The 14,976-nt window shown below is 36.6% G+C and overlaps 1 protein-coding gene across 1 annotated transcript in view; it reads right to left on the bottom strand.

Moving 5' to 3' along the window:
- The window catches only part of LOC149802116 (adhesion G protein-coupled receptor V1-like), a 513,020-nt gene that overhangs the window by 441,196 nt on the left and 56,848 nt on the right, over nt 1-14,976 (bottom strand). Inside the window, exons 15-17 of the mRNA XM_089956897.1 lie at nt 13,369-13,638; nt 8,016-8,204; nt 1,595-1,742 (exon numbers count right to left, since the gene is read on the bottom strand). Of these exons, the coding sequence (XP_089813023.1) occupies nt 1,595-1,742; nt 8,016-8,204; nt 13,369-13,638 (607 nt within the window). The remainder of the gene's footprint in view (nt 1-1,594; nt 1,743-8,015; nt 8,205-13,368; nt 13,639-14,976) is intronic.

The following is a 14,976-nucleotide window of genomic DNA, read 5'->3' as shown; positions in this document are numbered from 1 at the left end:
CATAGCCACTTTTTGAAACCTAGTTATCTCCCTTGAAGCACTCTCTCATATTAGGTATTTACTACATCTGGTAGCTAATCAAGCTGCTGTACAAGAATATAACTGCTATCACTACTAATAAATTTATCTGTTCCAAGTGTTTTGCATTTAGTTGTTGTTGTTTTTGTGGGGTTTAATGCCATATTTCAGCATACGATAGGCTATGCATGGCGGCCAGTATAAATGGTGGAGGAAGAATCCAGGAAAACCCCGTGAAGAACCACCGACCCATGAGAAGCTACTGGCAAGCTTTCAGACATACCCACATTGGCCAAATCCTAGACTCGAACTCACGCAGACAGAGGTGAGATGGCAGTGATCCATAATGGAGAGCGCTTTAGACCACTCGGCCACTCGGGGCCCCGTTTTACATTTTGTAATGTCAACCTTGATGCCGTGCTGACTTCTCACCCCTCTCATAGTGTGAACATTATGGATCTCAGGCTAAGTAAAAATTACCTGGGAGGGTTGTTGTTGTTGTTGTTCTAGGGTTTAACGCCATTTTTCAGCACAAGATAGGCTATACATGGCGGCCAGTATAACTGGTGGAGGAAGAACCCTGGAAAACCCAGGGAAGAACCACCGACCCACGAGAAGCTACTGGCAGGCTTTCCCACGTACCCATGCTAGCCGAGCCTTGGACTCGAACACACGCAGACAGAGGTGAGATGGCAGTGATCCGGAACAGTGAGCGCTTTAGACCACTCGGCCACTCGGGGCCCCACCTGGGAGGGTGTATACATGGATAATTGTTCTACATCAAATGAAGCCATATGCAGAAGAGAGTAGTTTCATCTGAAAATTTAATATTTAGTTTGTTTTTTTATATATTTTAATTCAATAAAATTACTCTAATATTACTTGACATGTATTCTAGCCTTGTAGTTTTGATAATTAACATTATGCTTTGTTTTCACCAAGTTTTTAAAATTGCAATTTTAATTTGTTCTTGATCAGATTGTGGTAACAATGAGATTTTCATTAGTGGTCAAGATATTACACAGTATGAAATTAACTCCACAAAATTTAAATAGTACACCATAAATTCATTAATTGAATATGGCACTGAATTCAAAAGATTTTAGGAAATTAATTTTTTTTAGAAATAAATTAAACCTTTTTCTTCAATGGAATTCAAGATATTATGACTGTTTTGAGTCTTGTTGATGCTTGAATTTTCAGTGAAAATCCTCCGATTGTTTAGTATTAGAGGAAACTTTTCATATTAGTGTGATTAGATGTATTTAAAAGATGTTTTCAGAAGAAAAGGCAAAAATTGGAAGGTGTTTGTGAGACCTCTTCAGACGATGATCTGATTGGGCACAAGCAGTAACTGATACATACTGGTATATGGTGTAAATCCCTCTATCCAAAGGGAGACCGCTCTTCTCTGTTTTGGTAAGCAGATGATATTTTAGAACTTTTCTTGCTAAAGCAACCCAGAAGGTGTGCTTAATGTCTTGTTTCAAATGGGAAGGCTAGATTTATGAGGTAATGGATGTTCTCCCAACATACTATTATTGGATAATGTATCTAAAGAAAATGAATTACTCACTTAAGAAGACCCGTAGTCCTGCCGTTTGGAACTGTATTATTCCATAGGGGTCATCATTCTGGGATATTGTCAGACTGATACTAGACCTAGGCCCAATGTTGACAGTAGAATCATATGGTAGCAGGTTGACTGTGAAAATCTCATCAAGCTGTAACAAAAATGAAAATTAACAAGTTGAAAAAGTTATTATTATCATAATAGTAATTAATCTTATCATCTCTCCTCAAAATGTTTGATTCCACTAAATATGAGTCTCTCATTCCCCTTGAGAATATTTCAATGTCTGGTACAGCCTAAAAGTTAACATCAAAGTTCAATAAATATTTAAATATCTGGTTCTGTTTAAATATTTGGTACTTTTTTTTATCAAAGTTTCAGTCAAAGTCCAGTAAATATTTCAATATTTGGTACTTTTTTACAGACTAAAAGTTTCAGTCAATATACAGTAAATATATCAATATCTGATACCTTTTTTTTATAAAATCTAAAAATTAAAGTCAAAGCCCAGAAAATATTAATATCAAAGCACCATAAATAACCATTCAGGTAATGCTTCTTTTATATTTTTTAAATTCTAATTAAGTTTATGAATAACAAAATCACATTGTAAACAAAAAATATATTTGAAATAATTTCCAAGAAAATAGACATTTTATTCTGTAAAGGATTTAATTAATTTTTTTCTTTACTTCTTAAATTAAATCATACAGTATAATGAGTAGCTTACATCTGTGAAACTGTTATCAGTCTCCAGTAGCCAATGTAAACATTAGTTGTCATGCATTAGTAACTACACTTTTAAAAAATAAAGGTTTCTTTGCATATGGGTACTTCTATAGCTATTTATTGCTTTAATACTTAAATAAAACAGAAAGTGTGGAAACATAATGGAAGTAACTTTCCATGGTAAAATAATGGGGCAGGGGTGGGGTGGGGTGGGGTGATAATGCTATGCAGGAACGACTACAATTGTTCCTGATGGATTGAGTATCTGGCAATAATTAACAAATTTTTCAGAAATGTGATGTGCATACAGAAATATGTACTAAAACTGAGCTTAAAAGACAAACAAGATAAGATAAAATAGTAGCACTATAACCAATTGACAAAACCCAGAGATTAATTTTGCTGTGTTTTTTTCTTGTTGTTTGTTTTAAATTATTGAGCTGAACATGTGCTTCAGAAGCCACTATTACTGACCACCTCTTGAAGCCATTATTACTCTCCACCCCTTGAAGCCATTATTGCTGTCCATCCCTTGAAGCCATTATTTCTGTCCACCCCGTGAAGCAATTATTACTGTCCCTCCCTTGAAGCCATTATTTCTGTCCACCCCATGAAGCCATTATTGCTGTCCACCTATTGAAGCCATTATATCTGTCCAACCCTTGAAGCCATTATAACTGTCCATTCCTTAAAGTCATTATTACTGTCCATCCCTTAAAGTCATTATTACTGTCCATCCCTTAAAGTCATTATTACTGTCCATCCCTTAAAGTCATTATTACTGTCCATCCCTTAAAGCCATTATTACAGTCCATCCCTTAAAGTCATTATTACTGTCCATCCCTTAAAGTCATTATTACTGTCCATCCCTTAAAGTCATTATTACTGTCCATCCCTTAAAGTCATTATTACTGTCCATCCCTTAAAGTCATTATTACTGTCCATCCCTTAAAGCCATTATTACAGTCCATCCCTTAAAGTCATTATTACTGTCCATCCCTTAAAGTCATTATTACTGTCCATCCCTTAAAGTCATTATTACTGTCCACCTCTTGAAGCTATTATTGCTGTCCACCTCTTGAAGCCATTATTACTGCCCACCCCTTGAAGCCATTATAACTGTCCACCTCTTAAAGCCATTATAACTGTCCATCCCTTGAAGCTATTATTACTGTCCATCCCTTAAAGCCATTATTACTGTCCACCTCTTGAAGCTATTTTTACTGTCCATCCCCTAAAGTTATTATTACTGTCTATCCCTTAAAGTCATTAATACTGTCCATCCCTTAAAGCCATTATTACTGTCCACCTCATGAAGCTATTATTACTGTCCATCCCTTAAAGCCATTATTACTGTCCATCCCTTAAAGTCATTATTACTGTCCATCCCTTAAAGTCATTATTACTGTCCATCCCTTAAAGTCATTATTACTGTCCATCCCTTAAAGTCATTATTACTGTCCATCCCTTAAAGCCATTATTACAGTCCATCCCTTAAAGTCATTATTACTGTCCATCCCTTAAAGTCATTATTACTGTCCATCCCTTAAAGTCATTATTACTGTCCACCTCTTGAAGCTATTATTGCTGTCCACCTCTTGAAGCCATTATTACTGCCCACCCCTTGAAGCCATTATAACTGTCCACCTCTTGAAGCCATTATAACTGTCCATCCCTTGAAGCTATTATTACTGTCCATCCCTTAAAGCCATTATTACTGTCCACCTCTTGAAGCTATTTTTACTGTCCATCCCCTAAAGTTATTATTACTGTCTATCCCTTAAAGTCATTAATACTGTCCATCCCTTAAAGCCATTATTACTGTCCACCTCATGAAGCTATTATTACTGTCCATCCCTTAAAGCCATTATTACTGTCCATCCCTTAAAGTCATTATTACTGTCCATCCCTTAAAGTCATTATTACTGTCCATCCCTTAAAGTCATTATTACTGTCCATCCCTTAAAGTCATTATTACTGTCCACCTCTTGAAGCTATTATTGCTGTCCACCTCTTGAAGCCATTATTACTGTCCACCCCTTGAAGCCATTATAACTGTCCATCCCTTAAAGCCATTATAACTGTCCATCCCTTAAAGCGATTATAACTGTCCATCCCTTGAAGCCATTATTACTGTCCACCTCTTGAAGCCATTATAACTGTCCATCCCTTAAAGCCATTATTACTGTCCACCTCTTGAACCCATTATTACTGTCCACCTTTTGAAGGCACTATAACTGTCCATCCCTTAAAGCCATTATTACTGTCCATTTCTTGAAGCTATTATTGCTGTCCACCTCCTGAAGCCATTATTACTGTCCACCCCTTAAAGCCATTATAACTGTACATTCCTTGAAGCCATTATTACTGTCCACCCCTTGAAGCCATTATAACTGTCCATCCCTTAAAGCCATTATTACTGTCCACCTCTTGAAGCTATTATTGCTGTCCACCTCTTGAAGCCATTACTACTGTCCACCCCTTGAAGCCATTATAACTGTCCATCCCTTAAAGCCATTATTACTGTCCACCTCTTAAAGCCATTATTACTGTTCATCTCATGAAGCCATTATCACTGTCCACCCCTTGAAGCTATTATTGCTGTCCACCTCTTGAAGCCATTATATCTGTCCACCTCTTGAAGCCATTATTACTGTCCATCCCTTGAAGCCAATATATCTGTCCACCTCTTGAAGCCATTATAACTGTCCATCCCTTGAAGCCATTATTGCTGTCCACCTCTTGAAGCCATTATTATTGTACACCTCTTGAAGCCATTATTACTGTCCAACTCTAGAAGCCATTATTACTGTCCACCTCTTGAAGCCATTAGTACTGTCTACCCCTTGATGCCATTATAACTGTCCATCCCTTAAAGCCATTATTATTGTCCACCTCTTGAAGCCATTATTACTGTCCACCTCTTGAAGCCATTATTACTGTCCACCTCTTGAAGCCATTATTACTGTCCACCCCTTGAAGCCATTATTACTGTCCACCTCTTGAAGCCATTATTATTGTCCACCTCTTGAAGCCATTATTATTGTCCATCCCTTGAAGCCATTATTACTGTCCACCCCTTGAAGCCATTATTACTGTCCACTGCTTGAAGACATTATTACTGTCCACCTCTTGAAGCCATTATTACTGTCCATACCTTGAAGCCATTATATCTGTCCACCCCCTGAAGCCATTATAACTGTCCATCCCTTGAAGCTATTATTACTGTCCACCTCTTGAAGCCATTATTACTGTCCACCTCTTGAAGCCATTATTACTGTCCACCCCTTGAAGCCATTATTACTGTCCACCTCTTGAAGCTATTATTGCTGTCCACCTCTTTAAAAGCCATTATTACTGTCCACCCCTTGAAGCCATTATAACTGCCCATCCCTTAAAGCCATCATTACTGTCCACCTCTTGAAGCTATTATTACTGTCCACCTCTTGAAGCTATTATTACTGTCCAACTCTAGAAGCCATTATTACTGTCCACCTCTTGAAGCCATTAGTATTGTCCACCTCTTGAAGCCATTATTATTGTACACCCCATGAAGCTATTATTGCTGTCCACCTCTTGAAGCTATTATATCTGTCCACCCCTTGAAGTCATTATTACTGTCCACCTCTTGAAGCCATTTTTACTGTCCATCTCATGAAGCCATTATTACTGTCCACCCCTTGAAGCTATTATTACTGTGCACTCCTTGAAGCCATTATTATTGTTCACCTCTTGAAGCCATTATTACTGTCCACCCCTTGAAGCCATTATAACTGTCCACCTCTTGAAGCCATGATAACTGTTCATCCCTTGAAGCTATTATTACTGTCCATCCCTTAAAGTCATTATTACTGTCCATCCCTTAAAGTCATTATTACTGTCCATCCCTTAAAGTCATTATTACTGTCCATCCCTTAAAGTCATTATTACTGTCCACCTCTTGAAGCTATTATTGCTGTCCACCTCTTGAAGCCATTATTACTGTCCACCCCTTGAAGCCATTATAACTGTCCATCCCTTAAAGCCATTATAACTGTCCATCCCTTAAAGCGATTATAACTGTCCATCCCTTGAAGCCATTATTACTGTCCACAAATTGAAGCCATAATAACTGTCCATCCCTTGAAGCAATTATTACTGTCCACCTCTTGAAGCCATTATTATTGTCCATCCCTTGAAGCCATTATATCTGTCCACCCCTTGAAGCCATTATAACTGTCCATCACTTGAAGCCATTATTACTGTCCACCTCTTGAAACCATTATTACTGTCCACCTCTTGAAGCCATTATTACTGTCCACCCCTTGAAGTCATTATTACTGTCCATCCCTTGAAGCCATTATTACTGTCCACCTCTTGAAGCCATTATTACTGTCCACCAAGATTCATGATTCTAGATAAGGCAGTATGCATACAGCATGCCAAAGCCTCATATGGTCATATGGTCATAGGCATACTAAACTAAATCTGTTGATATAATAATAATAATAATAATAATAATGGTATTTGGTGCATGGATCTGGATAAAAAACAAGTGTGAATGTGACCTGCATATAAAGGTCACACATTTAAATAGGCCACTTTGGTTTTTTCTATGAGTGGTTGCTATTGACAGGTCTGACTGTGTATGATATGTGTCAGTAATGTGAAAATCAGCTTAATTAATCTCACCATCTTCAATCAAATTCTCGGTTATATTTCACTCAAACAAAACTAAGAATTGATTAATACCAAAGCAATCTTCCTTACTGAAGAGTGTTCTGCTAGATTTCCTTTACAACACCAAAGCAATCTTCCTTATTGAAGAGTGTTATGCTAGGTGAGCTAATCCTGTATGGTCATTTCCTTGGTTTGAAATTTTACAAAACACGAATTTGTAAAACAAAAATATATCTATATAATTTACCATTAAAATCAAATGTTCTTGTTTTGGGGATTTAGTGCCATTTTTCAGCAACTTTCTCACATACCCACATTGGCCAAACCCATGACTTAAACCAGCATGGACAGAAGTAAGATGGCAGTGCTTTAGACCACTTGGCCACTCAGGGTCCCTTAAAATCAAATGAAAGTGAGAGGGCAGTGCTTTGGACTGCTCAGCTGCCCGGGGTCCCTTAAAATAAAATAACAATCATTCTGCATTAATGCTGAATCAGCAAATTTTTGAGTTGCACATGTTTGGGGAGACAGCATAGTTTGGGTCAACAAGTTTCTTTATGTAATTTAGCACAATTTTCAATTGATAAAAATACTGCACATACATGTACTAGTGTTTAAATCTTGTCCTACTGCAAATTGCACAGACCCTGATCTGCTTTTGCACAATGAACTGGGAGATCAGGGTTTATACAGTTTGTTAGGAGCATTCAGTAGAACAAAGAAACAGAATCAGATCTGCTGTCACACAATGCACTGACAGATCAGGGTTTATACAGTTTGTTAGGAGTAATCAGTAAAACAAAGAAATAGACCCTGATCTGTCAGCACTTATGTGATAGCAGAATGGGGTCTACACAGCTGCAATTGTATCTGACCTAGAAGTGAATATATATATATATATATATATATATATATATATATATATATATATATATATATATATATATATATATATATATATATATATATATATATATATATATATATATATATATATATATATATATATATATATATTGTTTTGATACACATGTACCTCAGGGATGCCATCAGCTATGGCTAAAACTGTGAAATTCTGCACTCTGATCCCAGGGAAAAACCAGATCACATTGGTGGCTCCATAGAATTCTTTATCCCCATTTGGTGTTATTTCATACTTGAATGATTTGGTTACCAGATCACCACCTGTTCTTTCCACAATTAGTTCAACTGGCTGACCACCTTCCTGGAAAAAGAACAAAAGGCTTGCACATGTCATTAATATATACTTGTAACAATACCATTTTATATGACGAATAATGGAATTATTTTATGATTGCCTTCCTCTGCAGGACTTCTGGTTGGATGTTACATCCCACCAGACAACACTGTATGAGGAATGTTCCCAAGGGAAAAGGGAACCACCAATTTAGTACATGACATTATGTCATGTGACATCATATAACATTGGCATGTGGTTATAGTAGGTGTGTGACCATGTGTAATGAATATAAGGAAAGGCAAGACATGATAAAATTCAATCCCTGTAGTCAAGCAATTGGAAATGAGAACTATGTCTTATGTACTAAAGCTGGCCGAGCCTTACCAAAGACTTATAAAAATGGTACTAACAACTGCCTCACTAGGCACTCATCATTAAGAGGTTAGTGTTAGGACTGGTCGGCCTGTGTCAGGATAATGTTACTAGGTTGGACATGTAGAATCTATGTTGGGGTTTGGACCAAGACAAGGAAATCCCAGTCAAGGGTTTATATTATTTGTCTCCCCACGAGGATTTCCTTGTCTCGGTCTAAACCCCAATGTAGATCTTTTTTCTCACCCAATATTTTCCTTTAAAGTAAAAAGAATTTTTCACTAGTGCTCACGTCCAATGTTTACATCTGGCGCATGAATATAAATATGTTAATGAGGGCTGTGGTGTGACTGTTGCATCTGAAGTACACAGTTTATACGCATGAGCAAAGAAAAATAACAACATAAAACATCGCATAACAATGAGATATTATCACATTTAATATATGGATGTTATATGAAATTGACAATAAATAATATTTATTACAAGAAAAGTTATATTGTAAATAATAAAACGATATTGGCTACTCAGCTCTACTGTACTGTAGTTATACTTAGTACAAGCTGTAACGAAGAGTTAATCTTTCTTCAGATTATTCATGGGTAATTAGAGATCTGTGTCACTATTGTATATAACTATTCTTTTCTTTGGAGGAGGTGAAACTGTGTGTGACATACTTGTGTTGTCCCTAATATTGATTGTAAAATTACCCCTGTGTATAATAGACCCTCCAAAAACTGACTCTAGCGGATAACCATTTGCTAAACTTTCAAGTTCATGGATTCTTTTAACATTTATTTTTCTGTCCTGGAAATATGGCAAGTGCTACAGTGAAATTTGCTTACGGATTAAAGTGTTGATGGATAAATGATTACTTCTGTCTGGTAAGTGCATTATTTGGCATTAAATAGTGTAGGTATATTTTTGATTCAACCGTGGCATAGTGGAGATACTTAACAAAATTAGAAAAAAGCATGTTTTATATAAAACTTTTCTGGCTGTTACTAAGTTTTCCATAGTTGTTAAGAGAGTTGGGAGGCTATGAAGTGTATAGGTCTATAGTATATGTGCATGGATCAGTGTTTTCTGTTATAGTTCATTTCACACAGCATTGAGAATTTTATCATATCTGTAGCACAGTCAGTTTTCAGGTCAGCGTCATTAAATGTAGCTAACAGTATATAATTTGTTTCACACAAAGTATTTAAAACTAGTCAGGTAGCTTTAGCTACATTTAATGATGCCGACCTGAAAAATGTACTGACCTAGCCCTGCATATAGATAAAATTTACCATGCTATGTGGAATGAAATAGCATAATACCAAAAGGTTTGACATCATATGCATTTGTGTCTTTGTCTCTCTTGAAATGTTTTTTATGGTGTGTTCTCAAAGATGGATTTACCTTAAGTTACTATGTTTTTGCTATAGATTTGTTGCTGTTGTTGTTGTTGTTTGATTTTAGTACAATTACTACGTCAGGCAGAGCAGAAGACAACAAGGGCTTCTTTTTTTAAAAGTAGTTCTGAGCACATGGACACCATGACAGATGAATGATCTGAGATGACTAGACTGAGATAAGAAAAATAAGGTTAGCAAAACAGCTAGATTTCTCTGTTGCATGGGTGAGAAATCATGCTACACATCTGTGGCAAGATGCCCCAGTGCTTAAGACATCAATAAACTGTCACAAATTGTTAAAGCTACATTAAAAATCCCAAATATACACACACACACACACACACACCCCCCATATACAAAAGCAATATCATACACAATTGAAGTATAAATTACACAGCGTCTCTTGATTAGCTAGCAGTGATGTCATTCCCACAACAGTGAAGTCATTCCTACAACAGTGACGTCATTCTCATAATGGCTAGTATAGAAACTTCCCCTGAACTGCAGTAATCTCTCAGCAATGCCTCATCAGTGTTGTGCATCATGGGAAAAACTATGAAGATTCCATACTTTCACCATGATGGAGTTTTCTGTGGTCTTACAAGAATCAGAATTATAATGCTGTTGTCAGTGACAGTAGCATTGTCTACCACTTATCGAATTTGATCTACCATGTCCCAACACAGATGCCTATGTCCCAACACAGATGCCTATGTCCCAACACAGATGCCTATGTCCCAACACAGATGCCTATGTCCCAACACAGAGATTTCCATGTCCTAACGAAGAGATTCCCATGTTCCAACACAGATTCCCATGTCCCAACATGGAAGCCCATGTCCCAACATACAGATGCCTGTGTCCCAACACAGAGATGTCTGTGTTCCAACACAGAGATGCCAACCCATAATCATGCTTATCAGGAGTCCTAACATTTTATTTATGGAGTCTTAGCGGTCCACCCAGAATGGATAGCATGCATCTTCCAATGACCCTATATATACACCTGTACAGTCTTCCTTTGGTCTTATATATATGTGTACAGTCTTCCTATGATCTATATATACATGTATGGTCATTAACAATCAAGGTCCAATGAGAGTAAATTGTGTATCCCTTACTTCAATTCCAGAAGCTTGAATTTACAAAGCATTGTTAGCCAAAACAATAATGATCATAGTAAGCATAAAACTATAATGTGATATTGCTGCATATTATATGGTATTGTTTCAAAATTATAACATTTGTAATATTTTAGATGAAAAAAAAGTTACCATTAAAATAAGACCAAGATTACAGTTCCACAAAAAATCCTTTGTTATTCATCCTCTGAGCGCAGCTGTATATTGTTTATATTGTGTATTAATTGAAAGGATGAGTGGTGTAAAAATACTGTGTTCTGTGTTGCAATGAACTAAAAATGGATTTATATGTGCCAAGAAGGGGCATCTCAAATTGATATGACACTGCTTATAATTACTATTTGGCCCACATCACTGTCACACCAAATGTAACAATGATACATTGACATGGCAATAAATGGCAAACATCACTACAAGATAAAAACCATATACTTTAATTTTCTCAAAGATATTAGCTGCATCTATCTTTTCTTATCATTTCTGCACTGTTTTTTATTCTGACAGAATGGTTACTAGCTATCTGCATGACTCTTACATCGACATAATCTATGTTCTGTGCACTAGTCTATCATGCTGGTGCTGAAGTACTTTTCTCAATATTATGCCATATAAAATACTCTTGTTCAAATTTTATTTCATGAAATCATTTTTTATTCAGAAATTTGCCAATATAAATCAGAATGCAGATGTTTTTGACAAAATTTAGATGTAATTCCATTTTTCAGAATTTGGAATGGTTTCTATCTTTGTCAATAGTAGTGTCTCTCTGACAGGGATGGATCAACATGGTCAATAATCTGAAAAATGCTAATACATACATGTTAAGGAACAACTGGATATTATTTTTAAAAACTCATTTTACTGAAGGAAAGCTAGAGATGTCTGGTTCCCTGGTCTTTTGCATATATCCAATGAGATCAGATAGTTATGTGAAAAGGTATCAAAATATTAAGAAATTATGTGTGTCATTAAGCAGGATGCCATAGCCCATTTCATGCAGACTTCCGTGAACTTTGTAATTTGCTTGGAATTTTGATCATGTGGCAGGTGGTCAGCTGACCGTAATAGGTGGTGGTCAAAATATGGCTAACGTTTCAGCATCAGCATCAACTTCTGTAACTACTTCAACATCATTTATCGAGTTGAAAAATGCATATTCAACAGTGATGCTGCTGCAGATATTGATGAAATTTCATATTGGAACCATCCAGTCTTAGTTTCTGGAAACCAGGGCAGATTTCAAACCCATACAAGATAGTAGCTTTGAGCTGTTTACATCTGGACTAGTACATGTAAGTAAGGAAACGGTGTTGAAGTAAACAAATTTAATCCTGGCAATCAAAGAGCAAGTTGTTCAAACTATTTCTGTGCATCCGAAACGTCACTATAATAAAATGCGTTTCGTATCAGTTTATCAGATGTTTTTTATAGTCTGTGGATAATTTACATATAAATTTCAATCATTTAATTAATTTTATTTCTGAAATATTTCTAAACAACAATGGACGCCATTTGTTTATGTACATGTACCCACCAGCGTTTGATTGGCTGGAGTATAAAGTAACTCGGGAGGTTATTCGGATAATTATGGAGCAACTCGGTTAAATTCGGTATGAAATGGGCTATTCACTATCAATTTAATCACAGATTCTTGGATATATTTTGATGATTGACATATGAATCAAACTTTGAATTAAAAGTTATATTGAATTACCAATGATATTTGCAAAATAAGCTCTGAGATTGTTGAGGAAAACTGGGAATCCTTCAGAGACTCTGTGTAGTCAACTGCACCCACAACCCTCAGTCCCACCACATGTATACATCAAGATTGGGATTCTATGTACTCAACTGCATCCAATACCCTCAGTCCCACCACATGTACACATCAAGATTGGGATTCTATGTACTCAACTGCATCCACAACCCTCAGTCCCACCACATGTATACATCAAGATTGGGACTCTGTGTACTCAACTGCATCCACAACCCTCAGTCCCATCACATGTAAACATCAAGATTGGGACTCTGTGTACTCAGCTGCATCCACAACCCTCAAACCCACCACATGTACACATCAAGACTGGTTTAATGAGAATGATGCTGCCATACAGAGACTTCTGAATGAAAAACATCAGCTACAGAAGGCATGCTTAAAAGACAGTCAATGTGAACTATATCCCAGATGTATAAGGATCCATTCAACATCTTCTTGTACAACCAGAAAGGCAACAGACAACTGTGCAACAAAAAACGGGGCAGCCAGCAAAATACATGCCAGAATTCTGCTGAATCATCACATTGCTCAAGGGCTCCTGCCAGAGTCAGTGTGGCTTCAGGAAAGACATGGTGTTTGCAGCACATCAATTCCAGGAATAGAACTCCAACCTGTACATGACATTCATTGAGCTGACAAATGCCTTTGACATAGTCAGATGGGGAGGCCCTTGGAACAGCATGGAAACATTTGGTTGCCCAGAGAAATTCATCACAATGGTTCTGCAGTCCATGATGATAGTTAGTGATATCATGGTCATCTTCTAACTCAAAGGATAATCAACAACAATTTGCAATAAATGTGGCAAGTGATGCACACTACTATCCATGGCATATAAGTGGACAGTGACACACACTATTCATGTTATAATCTGTCAAGTGACACACACATACTATTCATGATATAAATGTGTCAAGTGACACACACATACTTTTCATGATATAAATGTGTCAAGTGACACACACACACACACACACACACACACACACACACACACACACACACTATTCATGATATAAATGTGTCAAGTGGCACACATGCACACTATTCATATGTGTCAAGTGACACACATTATTCATGATATAAATGTGTCAAGTGGCACACATGCACACTATTCATATGTGTCAAGTGTCACACACTATTCATGATATAAATGTGTCATGTGACACACACTATTCATGGTATAAATGTGTCAAGTGACACATACACACTATTCATAATTTAAAAGTGTGCATATCATTTCATTACTGTGGCTTTATAGTTTCAGCCAGTTGGACAAAATAGTAAGAATGCCTTGTGATAAAAATGTAATGGCCTGTGACCTTAACCTTGATGACAGAACAATGAGACTGGTTTGCAATACACTTTTATATGTGATGGAATAAAAGTACACCAAGTTTAATATCATTATTGCAGCACTTTCACAGCCTGGACATAAAAAACACATGATCTTGACCTGTAACCTTTATCTTTAAATGGAGAGGCCCTTGGAAGATCATGGAAGACAATCGTCTACGTTGAAGCTCAATTTTTGTATTGCTCAATTAGTACAATATAGATGTTGTGAATCAATTAATTGGAATTAATAATGAAACTTCTTATCAACCTTGCAGATATCTCTAAGTACCAGTTCAAGAATTCTCTGAAACCCACTTGCCCACAGTGGTCCGTATCTGTGAAATCAAACTCTTTATTTTGCAAAGTATTTGTTTAGCTTATCTGCCTTGTTATCTTTGATCAAAGATTAGATAAGAGTCAGTTAATTTAAGGCAGTTTATGCTACAGACACAATAACATTTATAAGTGTTAGATTGATCAAATGAAGTGAGTTCACCCGACATACGACCAGGGCCGCTAGATTTTAAGTTTGTAGGATTTTCATGTCTTTTAACTTTTCTTTTATTCCACCTCCTTTATTTGATTCAAAAGACATAGTTAATATGATAATACAAGGAGGCCAGCTTTCAACTCAGTGCAACAATACAATAAATACTTTTGTAAGTCAGTTATCAAAACATGGTCAGCACTTAATTAGGTTCTCAGAGAAAGGCTCGTGAACATAGCTGTTACGGTAGGTTGACACATTTTATGTTTAATTACAAGAG

This window comes from Sinohyriopsis cumingii, chromosome 4 (assembly GCF_028554795.1).
Source record: "Sinohyriopsis cumingii isolate HCF-2022 chromosome 4, ASM2855479v2, whole genome shotgun sequence".
Classification (NCBI taxonomy): Eukaryota; Metazoa; Mollusca; class Bivalvia; order Unionida; family Unionidae; genus Sinohyriopsis; species Sinohyriopsis cumingii.
This window is presented reverse-complemented; position numbering and strand designations above follow the sequence as displayed.